The following is a 22,344-nucleotide window of genomic DNA, read 5'->3' as shown; positions in this document are numbered from 1 at the left end:
AGAAGTCCCACACAGAGAGATAACCCCACAAAGAAATGCTGCCACAGTCAAGAAAGGGAATTAAACCATTTAGACAAGGGATCTACTGATAGTTGATCAATATTATGTATGTTCTCTTGCATATTATTTAAAGCTTGTTAAATATGCAAATGATGAGGAATATATACATAGCACTGCATATTAATTAAGGTACAGGTGCTGCCCTGTGCTACAGTGAGGATATCTAAGGACATTCTATTTTGTGACCTGCCTTTCTAAGCTGTGTGGTTTCTTCATTTAGCAAGGATATAGCTCTTTGGGAATCATTAAGTGCTTAGGCATTATGATTGGCTAAAGTTGCCACATTTTTCAGTAACTCTTGCAGCTCCACCTGGTGGAAGAATGGCTAAAGGATAATACCAGCAAGGAATGCACTTTATTCTGTATCTAGCTTTAACCGTTTTCCAATTACTAGGAATATGGGGTAAAAAGTAATATAAGGTAGTGGGGACATAGGGCTGTCCCAATGTACAATGAGTTATAGGATAAATAGGGCCAACCATATTGCCCACAAGTCTATAGCCATCCCTTAGGGGAAGGATATGCCCCATGTTGTTTGGAAATATTTTGCCAGTGGAAAATGTGTTTTCATATCTTTTGCCCGTTTTGTAATTGGGCTATTTGTACTATTGTCATTGAGTTGTAGGATTTCTTTATATATGCAGGAAATCAGTCTTTTATCAGATACATGGTTTCCAAATATTTTCTCCCATTGCATTGGCTGCCACTTCACCTTCTTGACAAATTCCTTTGAGGTACAGAAGCTTTTGATTTTGAGGAGTTCTGTTTATCTATTTTTTCTTTCGTTGCTTGTGCTTTGGGTGTAAGGTCTAAGAAGCTAGCTACTATTACTAGGTCTTGAAGATGTGAGGTCTTTGATCTACTTTGAGTTAATTTATGTACGGGGTGTGAGGTAGTGGTCCTCTTTCATTTTTTTGGATATGGATATCCAGTTCTCCAAGCCCCATTTGTTGAAAAGACTGTTCTGTCACAGCTCAGTGGATTTGGGGGCCTTATCAAAAATAAGTTGACCATGGATCTGAGGGTCTATTTCCAAACTCTCAATTCGATTCCATTGATCAAAATGTCTTATCTTTGTGCCAGTACCATGCTGTTTTGACTACTGTGGTTTTATAGTAGGCTTCAAAGCCAGGAAATGTAAGTTCTTCCACTTTGTTCTTCTTTTTTAGAATGTTTTTATCAAATTGAGGGCCCTTTCCCTTCCATATAAATTTGATAACTAACTTTTCCAAGTTTGAAAAGTAGATGGTTGGAATTTTGATTGGAATTGCATTGACTCTGTAGATCAGTTTGGGTAGAATTGACATCTTAATATTTAGAAAGAGCCAAGGATAGTAAGTAACTCTAGTGGGTACTTACACTAGAGTTTGTTCATCCTAACTTGTTTAGACAAAGAGAGTGAAGGGTCAAGAAAGGGGTTAATTTATGAAGCAAGATTCCAGAGGCTGTAAGCGAAAATAAAAACTAGGGCACAGGTGGATGGGATTAGTATTATTAAGAAGGGGATGGGGTGGGAGTCCCTAATAAGAGGGAGGGATAAAGTCAGGAATGGACAGAGACATTTTGTTGATAACATCAAAGCTGATAGATCCTTCAATCTTAATGCTAAATTAGGAATCGAGGTTATCTGCTGGGAGTGAAGAGAGGTGTAGTTTGGGAACTTGAAAGATACAGAAAAGATTGGGAGTGGATGCTATGCCTTGGGTGAGGAGTAAAAGAGCTGGTAAAACAATAATACAGCAGCAGTGTAGGGTGGAGGAGAACCTGAGAAGCTGAAGTGTGAGGAGCTGGGAGATTGTCTTAACTTCCTGTATCTTTCTGTAAATAGGGACAATACAATGAGCTACTTCTATGGGTTGGTTTATAAAATTTACATGGTTACAAGATGATCACACAGAAATTTTACTGGTGTTTTCCATAATGATAAGCACTACAACAATGGTGTCTCTAAGTTCCTCTTATGGTCCAGACCTTTCCACTGTGTGTTCTGTGAGTGTCCAAAACTCTCCTGTAGAACCAAAAAAAGCAATCTAACTTTAGCCTCAAATTAAAAATAAAACAAAACAAAACAAAAACAGAAATAAACCTCCCTCCTCCTCTAGCATTTCCTGTCATGATTACTAGCCCAGGTTCCCAAAATAGAAAATTCAGAGTCTTTTCTTGTACCTGGCTCTTCATACCCAATTTGTACTGATTTCTGCATTGTGAATACCTCTTGAAGCTTGTCCCTCCTTTCCACAGTATTGCTCACAAAGTGTCCAAAGTGCTGGAAAGTTTACACATTCCAAACTCAGGAGTGGGGGAGTGAGGCAGATTGGTCATGTTTCAACCCTAAGCAAAGAGGGAGCTAGCTCCCCAAGGTAAAATGCGCACACATACTTGGATGGCTAGGTTCTGGTGGGCTTCTAGTCTCCAGTTCCAGTAATCTGTGAATACTCGGGGCCTTGTCTTAAAATGCATCACCAGCCTAGGCTCCTCCTTTCTTCTAAATAATTTTATTTTGGGTCTCAGTATCCTTTTCTGCTGCTGGGCTGTTGTTAGGGATCCCTAGCCCACCTTGACTGAATTCCCTAATATAGAAACTTAAGGGTCCAGGTTGGAAGTTCAGGTCCCTTCCCACCCTGGGATCCTTATGCATATGGGATTCACTTCCTACTCCAAATCTCCCTTGGATGTTGTGCAGGTTTGAATGTATTATGTGCCCCAGAAAAAAGCCATATTCTTTGTTGCAGTCTTGTGGGGCGGATGTTTTGGTGCTGATTAGATTTGCATGGAAATGCACTCCACTGAACTGTAGGTGATAACTCTGATGAGCTATTTCCATGGAGGGGTGGCCCCACCCATTCAGGGCAGGCCTTGATCATTGCAGTGCAACTGTGAGTGACGTTTTGAAGAGGAGCTACAGCCAAGAGAGACAGGAGCTACAGATGAGAGACAGTTTGAAGACAGCTGTTGAAGGCAGACTTTTATTCCAGAGAAGCTGAGAGAGGACAAATATCTCAAGTGCAACTAAGAGTGACATTTTTGAGGAACTGCAGCCTAGAGAGGAACGTCCTGGGAAAAAGCCATTTTGAAACCAGAACTTTGAAGCAGATGCCAGCCACGTGCCTTCTCAGCTAACAGAGGTTTTCTGGACACCATTGACCATTCTCCAGTTAAGGTACCCGACTGCTGATGTGTTACCTTGGACACTTTATGGCCTTAAGACTGTAACTGTGTAACCAAATAAACCCCCTTTTATTAAAGCCAATCCTTCTCTGGTGTTTTGCATTCTGCAGCATTAGCAAACTAGAACAGATTCTGGTACCAGGAGTGGGGTGCTTTTGTTGCTGAATTTGTAAATACCAAACATGTTGGAACGGCTTTTTAAATGGATAAGGGGAAGATTCTGGAAGAATTGTGAGAAACTTGATAGAAAAGCCCTAAACTGCTTTGAAGAGACTGTTTGTGGAAATATGGACTCTAAAGATATTTCTGACGAGGCCTTGAACAGAAATGATGAATGTGTTCTTGCGAACTGGAAGAAAGGCGATCCTTGTTTTAAAGTGGCAGAGAATTTGGCAAAATTGAGTCCTGGTTTCAGATAAGGAAGAATTTGAAAGCAACAACTTGGAATCCTTAGTAGAGGAGATCTCCAGACTACATGTGGAAGATGTACCCTGGCTTCTCCTTGCAGCTTATCGTAAAATGCGAGTGGAGAGAGATGAACTTAGAACTGAACTCTTGGGTTCAAAGAAACCAGAAGCTGATGGCTTGGAAAATTATGAGCTTCCAGAGGGTGGAATCCCAGAAGCTACAGCCCAACATGAGGATGTAACCAAACATGGAACCCAGCCGCCATTTCAGTACAAGCCAAGATTGGAAAAGGAGTTAAGCAGAAAGGATTTGTGGAAAGTCCTATTGTCTGACGGCTTTGACCCCTGTGTGCTTCATGCAGAGCCAACAGAATTTTTGTGAGATCTTTATTGACAGAGTCATTGCCAGTCTGGACTGGAGGAGACAGACAAGGAACAAATTGAAGGAAAAATTTCTTCAAAGACAGAGCTGTGGAGGTTGAGGTCTGGAGTCAAGAGGCCTTGGGCTGGGAGAGCGGAGTGACCCACACGCATGGAAAGGGTGAGTTTGCCCCGGAGGTCGAGGGTGGGCATTCTGCCTCAATGCTCTGGAAGAGTTTTGCCACCCCAGGTCCCAAAAAGGGTGGAGCACATTCCCAGGGAATTGGGGAGAGCCTGGCTGCCATGCCATGGTTCTGAAGGGGTTGAGCGTGTGCCCCGGAGATGGAAGGGAATCCGGGTGCTGCCCCGATGTTTGAGGAGGGTGGGGCCGAGAAGGTGGTCTCCCCATTGTGTGGATATGTTGGCAAACTCACCCCAGCATTTGGAGAGGAAAGGGCTGCCACAAAGGCCCTTAGGAAGGGTTAGACTCCCGCTCTCCCAAGCCCCAAGGATGCAATGTCATTCTGTAAATGACTCTCAGACTTTGAAATCTTATGGAGTTTGTCCTGCAGGTTTTAGGAACTGTTTTGGTCCTGTTAACCCTGTTTTCCTTTCAGTTTCTCCTTATGGCAATGGGCATGTTTATCGTATGAATGTCCCTCCTTTGTATATTGGAAGCACATAAGTTGTTCTAAGTTCACAGATCCATAGCTAAAGGAAAAGTATGCCTTAGGACTGACCACGCCTATAATTGATTTTGATGGGATCTCTTACTTACCTATTGTTACTGAAATGAGAAAAAGTTTTTGTGATATTGTGATGGGATGAATGTATTTTGTATTTGGTAAGAATATGTTTTTCTGGGGTCCAGGGGGTGGAATGTGCCAGTTTGAATGTATTATGTCCCCCAGAAAAAGCCATATTCTTTGTTGCAGTCTTATGGGGCAGACATTTTGGTACTGATTAGATTTGCATGGAAATGTGCCCCACCCAGCTGTAGGTGATAACTCTGATGAGATATTTCCATGGAGGCGTGGCCCCACCCATTTAGGGTGGGCCTTGATCAGTGCAGTGCAGCTGTGAGTGATGTTTTGAAGAGGAGCTACAGCCAAGAGAGACAGGAGCTGCAGATGAGAGACAGTTTGAAGACAGCTGTTGAAGGCAGACTCTTATTCCAGAGAAGCTGAGAGAGGACAAATATCCCAAGTGCAACTAAGAGTGACACTTTTGAGGAACTGCAGCCTAGAGAGGAACGTCCTGGGAAAAAGCCATTTTGAAACCAGAACTTTGAAGCAGACGCCAGCCACATGCCTTTCCAGCTAACAGAGGTTTTCTGGACAGCATTGGCCATCCTCCAGGTAAGGTTCCTGACTGCCGATGTGTTACCTTGGACACTTTATGGCCTTAAGACTGTAACTGTGTAACCAAGTAAACCCCCTTTTATAAAAGCCAATCCATCTCTGGTGGTTTGCATTCCAGCAGCATTAGCAAACTAGAACAGATGTCTAATAGGCATCTCAAACTTAACATGTCCAAAACCAAAACCTGATCTCCCCAATCTTCACCACCCTTCAACCTGCTATTCCCAAAGTGTTCCTCATCTTAGTAAATATCAACTCCTTTTATTCCAGTTACTCAGGCCAAAACACTTGCAGTCATTTTTGACTCTTCCTCATAACCCACATCCAACCTCGGAAAATCCTATCCAGAATCTGGCCATTTCTTAAAACCTCCACCGCTACCCCCCTGGTCTCCTGCCCACATTGTTACAGGAGCTGCCTTGCTGGGAGCCTGCTTCCATGCTTGGCTTCCCACAGTCTCTCCTAAGCACAAAGGCCAGAGTGACCCTGTGAGAAGAGAAGTCCAACTTTGTCATGCCTTTGCTTACAATGTTGTGCTTTATACATATTATCTTCATACATAGTGTCTCTTCCTCAAATCCAACATGAATTCCTTGAGAAGGTTTGTTTTGTTCCTCAGCTCCTAGTACAGCATTGAGTTAAAAAAAGAATAAAACAATTTTGCACTTCTAGAAAATGTTTATTTTTTCAGGGTACTATATAGAATGACTGAATTGCATAAAGAACCTTAGAGGTCATATGTTGTTTCACAATGATGAAACTAAGATCCTGTCAGTTGTGGTATAACTAGAATCGAGATCTCCCAAATCCCAATCCAGTGACCTATTTATCAGGCTGTTCTAGAGCAGGTAATATCCTCACACTATAGATGGGGAAACAGCAATACAACTAAGGATTTTTCCAAAGGTCACGCTATTTAATCACAATAGAAACCAGAATTCCTAGCACTTATAATGGCTCTGAGAGTTTACACTCTTGTCACTGAAGATTCAGTAAAATCCTAACTTCAATATTTTGTTATTCTAATCTTTACTTTTCCTACCCCCCCCCCCCAGTGTCTTTCCTTTGTGTTTTACTCTGTCCTTGTCTCTAAAGGTCAGATTGATTCTCTTGCTTGCTAAGTAAGTAATCAACTTCTTTACCAGATAGCTGGACTTCATGTTGTTAGGTTTCCAGAACACAGTGCTTGGGGTTAGGTTGTCTGGGCCCTAACAGGAGGCCATGGACCCCACCCCACCCCCCAGTACCATTGTGCAAACCAGCATCAAAGAAACAGGTTTCAAAGCTTGTTAGGTGACCTACATTCCAGGTTAATTTTATTTCCTCTGAAACAACTTTAGTTTAATATCATTAATTTCAGGCAGAGTAAAGGGGGAAAGCAGCCTGAATTTAAAATTTGTTTCTTTGTTTTGAACACAAATAATTCTTTCCATCTCTTTCTTTTCCCACAGCCTGTGAACCGGGCTCCTCCCCTTGGGTTCAGTACAAATAAATGGAGCTGCTAAGGGGAACAGGGTGAGCATGTTGACTTTTGTAGTTACCAGCTGTTCCACATAACCCATTTACAAGGTCAGTGGGGACCACAACTTACCAAAACACAGAACTATGTAATTTAAAATGAGGAAATCTTGTTCTATGTGGAACATGCAAAGACCTTTCATGGCTTATATTCCTGACTCCACTGGAACGAAATATGCTGGAGGGTAAGGAAGAAAGCACATGGACTAGAAGATCAAAATAGCAAAGTGCTATAAAAGTAGATGCCTTTTGTCCAGACCCACATCTGTTAGAACGGCGTACCAGCTTCTGAGTCTCGTTACTGAGGGCTTTGGGAACTATTCCCGGTTTAGATAATCTGGGGAAATAGACGTGTAAAGTTGTAGATATAAAAATGGTTCCATATTAAAGTTTACAGAGAGAAAATAGGGTCCAGAAGTGGGGGCCTTAAGGCCAATCTCCTGAGGGAAGGGGGGGGTGGTGGCAGAGAGGAAGGATGAGCTGAAGGAGGCATGGGCCTCATGTGAGACCTTTTTAGATAAGGTGCTGGGGAGGAGGGCGGTAGGGCAGAAAAGAAGTTGGAGGCTTGTAGGGCCCAAGAGATGAAAGGGCTAGAAAAGAACCATGAGCGAATTGACTGGCTACTCATAGCCCCAAAAGGCCAAATTCAGAGGAGAAGCCAGGCTGGGCTTTAGGACTTGGGTTGGCTGTGAGGAGAGGGTTCAGCCTGAAGCCACGGAATGAAGCAGCCTCATAGATAAGAAAGTCCTTTTCATGCAAGGACCAAAAGAACTAAAAGAAATGGCCTGATTTGGGACCAGCGTGGGACTGAGAGCAGTGGTGTACTGCTAAATGTTTAACAGCTGGCTTGGGGTTGTCCCTAATTGGTAGCATTCACCAATTTCTGTGATGTAAATACACTGCTGATTTCAAGCTCCTAATGCAATATCATCAGCTCGCAAAAGTCCTGCACATTTAACAATTGGCTCTAGCAGGCTCCAGCACACCAATGAGTAGAGGTACTAGCCCAAAAGGATCATAAGAGGGTTCAGATTAGAGAAGCCTGCTAACTTGAAGTGGGGAGAAAAAGAGAGTAACTGAAAAAATCCAAATGCTTTCAGCCAAATTTGAGTAACACAGGACTGTTTCACCTTTAGGTTTCCTAATTGGCTATAATATATGCACTGATATTGCCTTGTATTGAAGTACTCTTGTCCTAATTATGTAGGGAAAAAAAATCAATACTTAGTATACTTAGAAATGACTGGCTGTGTGTCCTGGGAGCAGGAGTAGGGGCAGGTAGAGAAATAGCCAGAAAAGAGAAAGGGGGAAAACTGTTCTGAGATTCACATTGCCTGGGGTGGTGGCAAGAAGCAAGAGTCACAAGGGAAAAAAACCCTCAGGGGCCTTCTACTTTGAGCCTCCTAGGTGCTTTTTTTTTTTTCTTTTCTTTTTTTTAAAATTCTCCTAGGTGCTTTTTAGTTATATGAATAAATAAAATTATTAAATAAACATTTTTATAAAAAGAAAATATTTCCAGACTCTAAAATATGGTCCACTTATTGGAATAATAAGTATGTGGACCATTCCGTTTAATTTTCTGCAAGAGAATTTTACTTGTGTGTTCTAATGGGACAGGAAAGAGAGGACTAGGGAATGGCTGATAATTACAGGGAAGGAAGAGCAGAAAGAACTTGGTAAGAAGGCTTGGCCGTAGTGATGCAGTGTGACCACAGGGGAAACAACCTCATTTGTTTCAGTTGGTCACTGTGAGAAAACGATTCAGAAGCACTGTAAATTTTTACAAAGCAGATCAGAATCAGCCAGATGACATGTCAGTGAAAAGAAAATGTGGAATCTCAGAGATAAAAGGCAATCTTCTCTGGTAATCTCCCAGAACAGAGCTCACTTTTCATATTCAAAGTCCTGATGAAAGGGAAGTGGGCCAAAACACTGTTTAGCTCAGGGGAAAGAAAACTTTGAAAAGAATCTGCAAGAATGTTATAAAGGTTGTAAATATTTGTGGGATAAAAAAGAGTAGTAAGTAAAAGTTAAAGGAACTGAGGATTATTTTTTCCCAGGAAAGAAAAGAATATATTATCTAGAAGATAATGCCCTACTCTTTGGAATTTTCAAGGGGCAAAAAAAGAAGAAAAGATGCAATGCCTTGAAATACACAGATTTTAAAAAATGGTTTTTGTAAAGAGAGTGGTTGAGCTTAACTGCAAAGAGTCCTAGCTGTCCTTTGGAGGTCTTGAAGTAGGACAAATTCTCTTTTTTTCTTGTTAGATTAATTGTAGCTTTGCCTAAAGGCAATAAATTCACTAAGTGACTTCTCTAGGACTTTCTTCCCCTAAGAATCAGAGCCAGGAGCAGGCTGAGGAAGGGCATAGGGATAAAAGAGAAACTTGTCCTTTAGGGCATTTGTTCTGGGATCTGCCTCTTTTGGTTTAAGGTAAATTATTTCAAGTCTTAGGACCTTAGTTCTCACAGTTCCATAATAAATACCTTTATTAAAAACTTCTTTTTGACAACTCCCCCAAGGCACTATTGGAGTAAAAAATATTTTGTTATAAATTGCCAGTTGAGCACAAAATATTCCTACACCATTATTATTTGTAACATGTCATTTGTCACTGAACATAAATAAATGTTTCAGAATTACTAGTATCCCAGAAAAGAAAACAGGAGTTACATTGAAAATAAAACAAGGTTAGCTTCAAGTTTGGTTTTAACTGAACTTTTTTCTCTTTACTAATGTTTTATAGACATGGCTATATGACAGCAATTTAAACTCCAGGTTCCCCTGAGCCAGAGTAAGTAGGCAATCCCTGTTTCCCTAAAGCATTGTAAGTCTCCAGGAATCGCCCCACCTGCCATTATGTATCTAATACACTGGTGATTCCTAGAATTTCCTGATTGAATGAAGCATGTTCTGAGTTTGCTGATTTCTGTACAGCTCACATGTACGGCAGAAGCCTTGAGTCACAGCATCACAGAATGTTAGGGCAGAAGAGGCCTTAGAGATGATCTGCTCCAGTCCCCTCATATTCTACACAAGGAATCTGGGGCTCAAAGAGGAGAAATGCCTGTCCAAAGTTATACAGCCAACTAATGGCAGAGCACTGGACCAGGTCTTCTCTCTCGCTGTTAATAACTCAACATAATTTTGGTGAATTCTGTAAAATTTCACCTTGAAAGTACAAATGAGTCTCTGCCTCTCCTCACTCGTAATTTTTAGACCCATAAAGCCTGTTTACATTAAGATTAAATTTTTAACTGTCCTCTCAGGAAGAAAAGAGATTTTTCCCCCCAAAAAAGGGGGCAGCAAACTTAACTATGGATCCCAATGCTTAAAACAGTTTTAAAATGAGAGGATACTTCTTCATGTCTAATTGTGTCCACCACCTCCATCTCCAACAACAGCTACCAGTTTTATTTAAGGCTTTACTATGTCCCAGGCATTGTGTATGTGCTGTGCATTATTTATCTCATTTAATACTCACAAAAATTTTCCAATGATGAGTTATATATTACCCCATTTTATAAAGGAAAAAGATAGAGGGATTAAGACATTTGCCCAAGGACCCCACAGATAGAAAACAAAAAAGCAGAATCCAAACCTAGGTCAAGAGAACTATAAAGCCCTCTAATATCTTGTAGTCCCGAAGGGGCTATCTGCTTGAATATAAGGTGGTAGGGAGTGAGGAGGAAAATACAGACATTTTGTTAATGAATCATATGAAAGTAAAATCTAAAAATAAAATGCCTCCATAATTTTTAAAAATTGCTGCCCTGGACTGTTCTCATCAAGGTCATGGTGACCTCCACATGGCTAAATCCACTGTCAATTTTCAGTCCTTATCTTACTTGACCTATCAGCAGTATTTGACACTGCTGATCACTCCTTCTTCACTTGGTTTGCAAGACCTCACACTGTTGGCTTTCCTCCTAACTCACTGGCTGTTCCCTCTCAGTATCCTTCTCTGCTTCTGCCTCTTATGGAGCTCAGTCCTTGGTTCTTTTCTGTAGCTATACTCACTCCCTTGGTGATCTAACCCAGCGTCATAGCTTTTGGATGATATTTAAATGTGTTATCTCTAGCCCAGATCTCTTACCCTTGAAATGCAAACTAGCATATCCAACTCCTAGATAGCACCACTTCCACAGGGAACTTGACATCTTAATTTAATATGGCCAAAAACAAACCCCTGATATCCCCCTTCCAAACTTGCCCTTTTCACAGCCTTTTGCAGCCATTAATGGCAAATCCATCTTTCCTGCTCTCTGGCTAAAACCATGGAGTAATCCTTGACTTCTCTTTCCCTCACAACCCACATGTAATGTAAACCTTTAGGAAATTATTTTGGCCCTATCTTCAGATTGTAGCTAACTCCAACCACTTTTCACCATTTCCTCTGCCACCACTCTGTTCTGAGTCTTCACATCTCTCTCAAATGGATTACTACAATCAATGTCATCTTAACATATCTCCCTACTTTTACCTTTGCCCTCCTAAAGATTTATTCTCAACACAACTACCAGAATGATCTTTTTAAAAAGTTAATCAGTCAGTAATGTTTCTATATGCTAGAAATGAACAAACTGAAGAGACACTCAAGAAAAAGATACCATTTTCAACAGCAACTAAAAAAATCAAGTACCTAGGAATAAACTTAACCAAAGATGTAAAAGACCTATACAAAGAAAACTACATAACTCTACTAAAAGAAATAGAAGGGGACCTTAAAAGATGGAAAAATATTCCATGTTCATGGATAGGAAGGCTAAATGTCATTAAGATGTCAATTCTACCCAAACTCATCTACAGATTCAATGCAATCCCAATCAAAATTCCAACAACCTACTTTGCAGACTTGGAAAAGCTAGTTATCAAATTTATTTGGAAAGGGAACATGCCTCGAATTGCTAAAGACACTCTAAAAAAGAAAAACGAAGTGGGAGGACTTACACTCCCTGACTTTGAAGCTTATTATAAAGCCACAGTTGCCAAAACAGCATGGTACTGGCACAAAGACAGACATATAGATCAATGGAATCGAATTGAGAATTCAGAGATAGACCCTCAGATCTATGGCCGACTGATCTTTGATAAGGCCCCCAAAGTCACCGAACTGAGCCATAATGGTCTTTTCAACAAATGGGGCTGGGAGAGTTGGATATCCATATCCAAAAGAATGAAAGAGGACCCCTACCTCACCCCCTACACAAAAATTAACTCAAAATGGACCAAAGATCTCAATATAAAAGAAAGTACCATAAAACTCCTAGAAGATAATGTAGGAAAACATCTTCAAGACCTTGTATTAAGCGGCCACTTCCTAGACTTTACACCAAAAGCACAAGCAACAAAAGAGAAAATAGATAAATGGGAACTCCTCAAGCTTAGAAGTTTCTGCACCTCAAAGGAATTTCTCAAAAAGGTAAAGAGGCAGCCAACTCAATGGGAAAAAATTTTTGGAAACCATGTATCTGACAAAAGACTGATATCTTGCATATACAAAGAAATCCTACAACTCAATGACAATAGTACAGACAGCCCAATTATAAAATGGGCAAAAAATATGAAAAGACACTTCTCTGAAGAGGAAATACAAATGGCCAAGAAACACATGAAAAAATGTTCAGCTTCACTAGCTATTAGAGAGATGCAAATTAAAACCACAATGAGATACCATCTAACACCGGTTAGAATGGCTGCCATTAAACAAACAGGAAACTACAAATGCTGGAGGGGATGTGGAGAAATTGGAACTCTTATTCACTGTTGGTGGGACTGTATAATGGTTCAGCCACTCTGGAAGTCAGTCTGGCAGTTCCTTAGAAAACTAGATATAGAGCTACCATTCGATCCGGCGATTGCACTTCTTGGTATATACCCGGAAGATCGGAAAGCAGTGACACGAACAGATATCTGCACGCCAATGTTCATAGCAGCATTATTCACAATTGCCAAGAGATGGAAACAACCCAAATGTCCTTCAACAGATGAGTGGATAAATAAAATGTGGTATATACACACGATGGAATACTACGCGTCAGTAAGAAGGAACGATCTCGTGAAACATATGACAACATGGATGAACCTTGAAGACATAATGCTGAGTGAAATAAGCCAGGCACAAAAAGAGAAATATTATATGCTACCACTAATGTGAACTTTCAAAAATGTAAAACAAATGGTTTATAATGTAGAATGTAGGGGAACTAGCAGTAGAGAGTAATTAAGGAAGGGGGAACAATAATCCAAGAAGAACAGATAAGCTTTTTAACGTTCTGGGGATGCCCAGAAATGACTATGGTCTGTTAATTTCTGATGGATATCTTAGGAACAAGTTCACAGAAAGGTTGCTATATTATGTAACTTTCTTGGGGTAAAGTAGGAACATGTTGGAAGTTAAGCAGTTATCTTAGGTTAGATGTCTTTCTCTTACTCCCTTGTTATGGTCTCTTTGAAATGTTCTTTTATTGTATGTTTGTTTTCTTTTTAACTTTTTTTTTCATACAGTTGATTTAAAAAAGAAGGGAAAGTTAAAAAAAAAAAAAGAAAGAAAGAAAAACAAGGAAAAAAAAATGATGTAGTGCCCCCTTGAGGAGCCTGTGGAGAATGCAGGTGTATTCGCCTACTCCACCTCCATGGTAAAAAAAAAAAAAAAAAAAAAAAAAAAAGTTAATCAGATCATGTCAGTTCTCTGTTCTGAACCATACAGTGGCTCCCCGTGTCAGAGTAAAAGCTGCAAGACTTAAGTGTCTTACAAGGAGCTACAGGATCTGGCTCCCTGTTTCTTTGACCTCATCTCCTTTTATTTATCTTTTCCAACCACACTGGCCCCTTGCTCTTTCTTCCAAGAACACTGAAGGGGCCTTTGTTGTAGTTGCTCAGATAGGACTACTCTTCTCCCCCGGAGCCTCTTAGCTCACCCCTCATGACCTTAGTCTTTGTTCAAATCTCACCTTATCATTGAGGCTAACCTTGACCATCTTATTTATATTGCAACCTCCTCCACTCTACACACTCCATCCCCAGCACTCTCATGCCCCTTTACCGTGTTATACATTTTTCAATAGCACTCTTCACCTTCTAACAAAGTATACAATTTACCCTTTTGACCTTATCCCACTCAATAGTTAAGCTCCATGATGCAGAGATCTGTCAGCTTGATTCACCTAGAAACTATGCTAAATATATATTTGTGGAATGGGTAAAGAAACACTCTACTAAGACTAAAATATTTAACAAAACACCAATGCTAGTTATTCCAAATTTTGGAATTAACCTCGCATAGAATAGATGCTCAATAAGCATTCGATGAATGAAGGAACCATGTACTGGTAATTTGAAAAGGAATCTCGGCACGTATTTCCACAGCGTATGAGTTGTGCTGTGGGTTGGAGTGTATCCAAAACCCATTTTTGCTTTCATTTTGCCTTTTCCTACTTTAGGAAAAAGCCCTGTAACTTCTACTCTGTGTAACAGTTTTGTTCTCTGAATATTTCCATAAACTATTGCTAAGAGATGGTTAAGGAATTTGACTAGGAGTTAAGATAACGAAGTTATAGAGAAAGAAAAACAATTGAAATAAAGTAAAAGATGCTTCTGAGAAATGAACCTTTGGCAGGATGGTCAGAGGGCACATTTAGTATGAGGCAGTAAAAAGGAAGGGCTTTAAGAGAGTCGCACAGACTTGGGTTCTGACTTCAGCCCCACCACTCTCCACTGTGATCTTCAATTCGGTTAATTCCTCGGAGCCCTAGTTCCCCCATCTGTAAAATGGGAATAACTCAAAAGGTTTGTCTTATGGATGAAACGTGATAATGTAGTGTGAAAGCCTAAAGTAGTAAGCCAGTGCAGAATAAGCAATCAGTAAATGGAAATTATTCTTATAATGAACTGAAAAAAACTGCTTTTGTACCTACTTTGCTTTCGCACCTTTTGTGAACGAGTTGTTTCTACCTCATTTAAAGAGGAGGTAGAAAAACGAGTAAAGAAAGGCACAACCAAAAACGTGAGAATAGGGAGGCTTAAAGCCCCCCTCATTGGTAATTAAAACCTGAAATGAGGAACAAGGCCTTTTTTCTCGGAAATCCTTCAGTTGCCTTAGCCGGAGGCTGCCCGGCAGCACCCAGACTCGCTGGGTTGGAATCCGCAGCCCCGCGGCGAGCGCCGGCACCTCCCAGGCAGTGCAGGGTGGGCGAGCGGCTCGCAGGACTGGCCTTGTAGGGAGTTGTGCGGAGGAGACTGGGTGGAAGCCACGCGGGCCGCCCTTCCGAGGGTCCGGAACCCGCAGGGGCGTGGCGAGCGGCGGGAGGGGTTCCCCTCCCTGGTCTCCCGCCGCTCCTCTTTTACCTTGCTCTTTACCTCTTCTAGGCTTTGCCCACCTGACTCCCCACACCCAGCGAGGACAGTGGAGACGCTTCACCTCCTTCCTTCTTCCACTCACCGTCTCCAACTTCTTCTCCACCCCACCCAGCCCATTCTCTAGCCTCAGGATTTCTCCTCCCTTTCCTAGTGCTGCCGGCTCCTTTCGAATCGTTTGGTTTGAACTCTTGAACCCACCAATCAGCACTGCGCGCCCCACCCCTCTACGCGGGCGTCAGGGGCCGGCGACCAGCCCCGGGCCGTCGGGCTCGGAGGCGGGGCGGTGGAGTCCCGGGGCGGAGTCCGGAGCTCACCCTCCCGACACGTGGCCCAGGAAGGGGTATAAAAGGGTTCCCCGGTCCTCCCGCCCTCTCACTACTTCTCCCCCGGACTCCTTGGTAGTCTGTCAGTGGGAGATTCTTGTCGCCGTCCCCTCGCCTCCTCCAATCTCGCGAATTCCTACAAAACCCCGTCATGGTGAGTGGGGTACCCGGGCCTCCCAGCGGTGCGGGCCGGAGCCTCGCCCGGGCGGGCTGTGGGGGAGGGAGTGTGCAGTTGGAGGGCGGCGGGACCCGCAGAGTCGTGGGCTGCACGTGGGAGCGCGCCCCGGACGGCTACGGCTGCTCCCGGGTAGTCTGGCCGGACTGGGAAAGCGCACTGGAAGGCGCGGCTCGGGCACTGCCTTTGGTGGAAGGGGAAAGTCCTCTTGATCCTAGTTAGAGTCATCCCCAGAGGGTCCGCCACCGCCCGAGGAAGGCCAGGGAGTCTACATGTTGGCCCCGAGGATTTGAGAAAATTAGAAATACCCCTCAGCCAATTTCCCCAAATGACCTCAGCTGCCTTATGCGCTGGTCCTCGCAAGGTGAATGGGCAGGTGATCTCCAGCAACTTGTACGCTCCCTCACCTGAGGCTTAGACACTCCCTGGCGCTCCTTCACCAGCGCCCCGTGACTCGCTGCTGAGTCACCTGTGGCCTGGCTCTAGGCAGAGCTTCCGGTTACAGCATTCCCACCTGAAGGATGGAGGCGGTCCTGTCCTTTGAAGGGAATAATTAACAGTCGTGTTACCTAATTTTTCATTTCTGATGTTAACGCGGTGGGAGATGAGTAGCTGAAACTTTCCACTTAAGCCAGGTTTCTAAAATGAGTCCATAGGAACGATTTTAAAAAAATAATAAAACCACCGAGAAAACTAGCACTGATGATATATTCCTATTTCAGTGTTCAGGAAATAAGGAATTATGAACAATTTGAAAATTTTCCATATAGCTTCCAGAGGTATTGGAAACAACTGTCTTATTCTGTTGGAGGCCTACCTAGAATAAGCCATGTTTTAAAACAAGGATTGGTGTATCATGTTTCAAAATGTATCATTAAAGGGGGGAATACAGTGTCTTTCAAAGTGGGAGGTGGGGATACAGTAAATACCCTCTTCAGACTACCACTGAAATACTGTCAAGTATGAAAGACTGTAACAACTTGCCTGAGTGCCTTTCAGCAGACTAAAAACTGGTGAAAGTCTGATTCAGAAGTAGTGGAGTTTGTACAAAGGGGAGGGAGAACAATAGCAGGAGACCTATTTAGGCAATCCTGGTTGAATTAGGGTTTATATGAGAGACAGTGGCTGCTTGTCCAGATAAAGTTAGAATAAGTGAATCTGCAGCCTGTGTCTCACTGCTCCCACGTGGCTAGGGGACAGTGGAGGGCAAGCAGTGGCCAATGATTTTGCCCGCTACACTATGAGAAAGGCAAGTTTTTGGACTCAAAAGTTTTCAGTAGAATAGCTTCTTTAGAATAAGAGAGTTTCAGATGCTTTTATCTCCTTGGGCCTGGGTACCATTATGGACGGATCTCTGGTTCTCTCCAGCTTTCTGGGGCTGTGGAATTTCCAAAGTCCAGTTTAAAGGCAAACATGATGCAATGGTAAACAGTCAAGGACTTATTATTAGAACAAACAACCCTTTTTCCCACAACCAGGGAGGTGGACAAGTAGACACAGGTAATTCTGAACTTGCTGATGTGGTCAGAAGACCATGGTTATTTTATGAGGAGTGTAGGTGGGAAGAAGGTGATCATAAGTCAAAGGTGATTCAGGGTTTTATTATCTCAAGTTATGAAACTAGGCTCTTTAAGAACTTAGCTGGTACTCAGTTTTCCTTAACTCGTTTCCTATTAGCAGTTTTAAAAAACTTGAAACTCTACTACTTAAGGAAAAAAGTAATGGGAGATTTATGGTGTGGATATTTTGAAAGTCCTCTGCCAATCTCCAAATGAACTAATCTGATAATAGGATAAAATACAACAAACATTCCTTTTTTGTTTTTCTCTTAAGTCTGTGGTTACAGAGTCTGCGTTCATTACCTTATTTTACAAAGCAGAAATGAGTTCGGTAATTTCTAAATGACCATGTTCATCAAGTAAAGCAAAACAAACATTTCCCCAATATCTCAAATTCTTGAAATCATTGGCCTTTCTGCATAGTGCCAGAGATGTGTACATTTTGCTATGGAGCAGTTAATTTCTTAAAGTATCAGTGAAGTCCTGGTGACACTTTTTGTCTTTATTAACATATGCTCCCCCTCCTTCCATGATTTGTTGATGGTGAAAGACAAATGTTCCTTAAAGATTAAATTCTTCCACAGGTTTAAAAAGCTGCATCTCACCACAGCTTTTAAAAATATAACTGCTGCTTATCTAGCACTTTCTCCATGAGTCATACAGCTGTAGTTTGCTGGTTTAAACTGGTTTTAAAAGAGAGAGTGAGAAGGTCTTGCCTCTTAAAGAATAGGATTAAAGAGGGACCAGAATGAGCTCAATAGTTTCACAATCACGTAAAGAATGAATCAGACCTGAAAGGGGGAATTTTGCTTGGGAATCAGCAGGCATATTTCCCAAGAGCTAGGAGGAATATATTGTTATGGAGCAGTTTATGTCATTCCAAAATGTTAAAAGCCTGACATGGAATATCTAATGTGACTATAAAACAAGGGTCTGGCCTTGCCTAGCAGTTCATTAACATATCTTTGTTTTTCAAAGCATTTCCTCTGAATTAGATATTCAACAAAGACTGATGCTTATAAAATAGTCCCTGGGCTGGAGTGGCCTCCAGAAAGGTAGCAGTCTATCCTGAAGGCTAATTAGTCATTTAGGTGTGAATCATTTCCCAGTATCCCATTTGATGTCATATTCTCACATTTTCCTAACTTCCTTCCCCCAGCGTGAGTGCATCTCCATCCACGTCGGCCAGGCTGGTGTCCAGATTGGCAATGCCTGCTGGGAACTCTACTGCCTGGAACACGGCATCCAGCCCGATGGCCAGATGCCAAGTGACAAGACCATCGGGGGAGGAGATGACTCCTTCAACACCTTCTTCAGTGAGACTGGTGCCGGCAAGCACGTGCCCAGGGCAGTGTTTGTAGATCTGGAACCCACAGTCATTGGTGAGTTGACTCGGTAACCCGAGAGAGATCACAGGGGTCTGGGATAGGAGGTCTGTCCTGGGGCTCCATTGATGCCTCCCAGGGTTAAGTAAGCTTGTGCAGGTTATTAGTGATGGGTGGCACTTTGTTTTCTTTTTGCAGATGAAGTTCGCACTGGCACCTACCGCCAGCTCTTCCACCCTGAGCAGCTCATCACAGGCAAGGAAGATGCTGCCAATAACTATGCCCGTGGGCACTACACCATTGGCAAGGAGATCATTGACCTGGTTCTGGACAGAATTCGCAAGCTGGTAAATACCATATTTGAATATAATTTAAAATGGGGTAGGAGGGTTCTGTGTCAAGTTTAATGGAGAAGCCAAATTACAGCATTCGTTCTTTGTACACTAAAATGAGACTTAGACTTACTAAATGAACTGGACCTCTTAACCAGATAGTCCTGGGTCATGGGACAAATATTTCGTGCAGGAGTAAGTAGTTTTTTGCCTATATGTATCTGTATGCTTATAAAGCAGGTTTGGGTAATTGTGCTTACTCTGTGAGGGCGGTTACCTGTAGTCAGGATGAGAACTGAAGGGCCTTAACAGCAGTTTTACTGACATGTAAGGTCATTAAGTGTCTGTGTTTTCATATTAACCAGGCAACCTTGCCTCAAGCTGAGATATCCCTTTTTAGTCACCTTAGTCACACTGAGTAAGTAGGTGGCTGACTCTGACAGGTAATTAACTGATTGAACTCATAAAAGAATCGGAGCTATTGCCTTATTGTTAATACCGAAACTTCAGAGCAGAAGAAACCAATGTAACACTGACTAGAAATAGCTGACACTGGAAACCTTTCCAACAAAGCTGAAAGAGGAGTCAGGGGAGCTTCCTTAAGACAGAAGCAGGTATCGCTCATTGAAACTTTGAGAGTATTTATATAAACACAAAAAAAGCAGTACCCTTGCTTTTCTGTTAAAGCTCAGGCCAGTGGGGACTGGCCATGTGGCTAAAAAATCTCAGGCAACATTGTGAAGAGCCCAGCAGTCAGATGGGCCTTTGCTCCTTAGGTGTGTGCGTAGCTTATAAGTAATTAACCAAGAATCAAGCATGAAGGCCACAGTGGAGTAACTGGTCATGAAAATCACATTACACTAAGCCCAGCTGTGACTGGTCTATTCTAAAAAGAGTGGCCTTGTATTTGTAGGTTCATGGTTTTCTCGGATGTTTATCATACTCTTCTAGCAAAATTGGGTTAATGGTTCCTGTGTTTGCAAATCAAGCTGCAGCTACAAGCACTGACTTGGAAATAGGGACCTGCTTTTAGGGACAAATAAACCTAGTAAAAGCCATTTCAGGTACTGGAGTGAAGTTCATTAACTACCAAAACAATTGTGTTTGTCCTTGGTGTTATTGCCATGCCCGCATGAAGCATGTAATTGCTGTACTAGGATCTGCCTCTTACATTGCTCTGGTGTGGTTATTTCAGATCTGAGTATGGACCCAAAGATAAATGAACTGAGGAGTTGGTAGGGAAGGTCCACAAGTCTCTGAGCACCTTTTGTGAAGTGAGGGTTATCAACAGAACACTTTTGTTTAAAGGTCAAAATTATCCTTTCATAGAGTAGCCGCTGTTTGCCACAATGGCCCAATTAAGTGGTAGAAAACCCCAATGATATGAGCTCTCATAGAACTGTGATAGTAAATTGCCTTTACCAGGTAACTAGTGCCATTTACTGAGTGCTGCTGTGCCAAGCACTACTCCAAGTACTCATTTAATTCTCACCCTGAAGTAGATTACTATTATCCCCATTTAATAAATGAGAAAAAAAAAATGAATTTGGTCAAGGTCACATAGCAAGGAACTGGTAGAACTGGATCCAGACCCAGTCTGACTCTAGTGCCAGGGCATTGGAATTTGGCTCTTTTGTGTACCACCTCAGAAAGCAGCTGCCAGAAGTTTGTATAAGATATCCATTGTACAGGGCTGGGGGTCCCAGGCCTGCCCTTGGTAGCTCTCCAGCTGATAAGAAGCTGCCTTTATTCCACGGTCACAGCAAGGGCACCAGAGGTTGCCCTCCCGGGCACCAAATCAGGGACTTAATTCCATTCCAGACCCATGGTTCCTCTGACAGAGGAAATGAAGATAGTTCATTTTTAAATAGCCTTTTTTAGCAGATCCCTTCTCCCCAGGAGTTGGTTGTGAAAAACTTCACTTAACACTTAGCTCTTTACGACTGCTTTTTTAGCAAACATTGTTAGGAAGATTTTTAAAATCTCGGTATAATCATGGGTTCAGAGAACGCAACGCAGCTTTCATCAGATATCTCAGCTAAATTAAAACTCTTTCTTTTGCAGGCTGACCAGTGCACAGGTCTTCAGGGCTTCTTGGTTTTCCACAGCTTTGGTGGGGGAACCGGTTCTGGGTTCACCTCCCTGCTAATGGAACGTCTTTCTGTTGATTATGGCAAGAAGTCCAAGCTGGAGTTCTCCATTTACCCAGCCCCCCAGGTTTCCACAGCTGTGGTCGAGCCCTACAACTCCATCCTCACCACCCACACCACCCTGGAGCACTCAGATTGTGCCTTTATGGTAGACAATGAGGCCATCTATGACATCTGTCGTAGGAACCTCGATATTGAGCGCCCAACCTACACCAACCTTAACCGCCTTATTAGCCAGATTGTGTCCTCCATCACTGCTTCCCTCAGGTTTGATGGTGCCCTGAATGTTGATCTGACAGAATTCCAGACCAACCTGGTGCCCTACCCCCGCATCCACTTTCCTCTGGCCACATATGCTCCTGTCATCTCTGCTGAGAAAGCCTACCATGAACAACTTACTGTAGCAGAGATCACCAATGCTTGCTTTGAGCCAGCCAACCAGATGGTGAAATGTGACCCTCGCCACGGTAAATACATGGCTTGCTGCCTATTGTACCGTGGCGACGTGGTTCCCAAAGATGTCAATGCTGCCATTGCCACCATCAAGACCAAGCGCACCATCCAGTTTGTGGATTGGTGCCCCACTGGCTTTAAGGTTGGCATTAATTACCAACCTCCTACTGTGGTGCCTGGTGGAGACCTAGCCAAGGTCCAGCGAGCTGTGTGCATGCTGAGCAACACCACAGCCGTGGCTGAAGCCTGGGCTCGCCTGGACCACAAGTTTGACCTGATGTACGCCAAGCGTGCCTTTGTTCACTGGTATGTGGGGGAGGGGATGGAGGAAGGAGAGTTCTCTGAGGCCCGTGAGGACTTGGCTGCCCTTGAGAAGGATTATGAGGAGGTTGGAGCAGATAGTTGTGAGGGAGAGGATGAGGGTGAAGAGTATTAACTATGTGCTGCAGTTTTACACACTCCGTTGTCTTGGGGCTGTCTTATTTCCATTCTGTGAAACTGTCTATTGTGGTTTTACACTGTCAATAAAAGTGATGTTTTCATTTTAAACGTCAAACTGGCTTCTTATCACAGTAAACGCTTGACCCACTTATTCAAGACCAGTGGGGGCAGGTAGAAGAGACTGGCAGAGGATCCACCCAATCATTGTTTCATTAACATTTCAAGTGTCTGTGGTGTGCCATATATTGTCCTATGCTTTGTATTATGTTGTCTCGGTTTGACTCAGAGGAGTGGTGATGAAGTCATCTCATAAGTGAAAAGACAGGCTCAGATAGATTGGGCCAATGCTGCTC

At 42.7% G+C, this 22,344-nt stretch overlaps 1 protein-coding gene across 1 annotated transcript; it reads left to right on the top strand.

Moving 5' to 3' along the window:
- Nucleotides 1-15,562: 15,562 nt before the first annotated feature.
- On the top strand, nucleotides 15,563-22,099 carry TUBA1C (tubulin alpha 1c). The gene is made up of 4 exons (XM_037847788.1): nucleotides 15,563-15,710; nucleotides 18,450-18,672; nucleotides 18,814-18,962; nucleotides 21,012-22,099. The coding sequence occupies exons 1-4, from the start codon at nucleotides 15,708-15,710 to the stop codon at nucleotides 21,984-21,986; spliced, it is 1,350 nt and encodes a 449-aa protein (XP_037703716.1). The 5' UTR covers nucleotides 15,563-15,707; the 3' UTR covers nucleotides 21,987-22,099.
- Nucleotides 22,100-22,344: the final 245 nt, after the last annotated feature.

The sequence above is a fragment of the Choloepus didactylus genome, chromosome 8 (assembly GCF_015220235.1).
Source record: "Choloepus didactylus isolate mChoDid1 chromosome 8, mChoDid1.pri, whole genome shotgun sequence".
In the NCBI taxonomy this organism is placed as follows: domain Eukaryota; kingdom Metazoa; phylum Chordata; class Mammalia; order Pilosa; family Megalonychidae; genus Choloepus; species Choloepus didactylus.
This window is presented reverse-complemented; position numbering and strand designations above follow the sequence as displayed.

Coding starts and splice junctions, on each gene's coding strand:
- TUBA1C (XM_037847788.1), top strand. Junction 18,673..18,813: donor TCTGGAACCCACAGTCATTG/GTGAGTTGACTC, acceptor TTCTTTTTGCAG/ATGAAGTTCGCACTGGCACC. Junction 18,963..21,011: donor TGGACAGAATTCGCAAGCTG/GTAAATACCATA, acceptor TTTCTTTTGCAG/GCTGACCAGTGCACAGGTCT.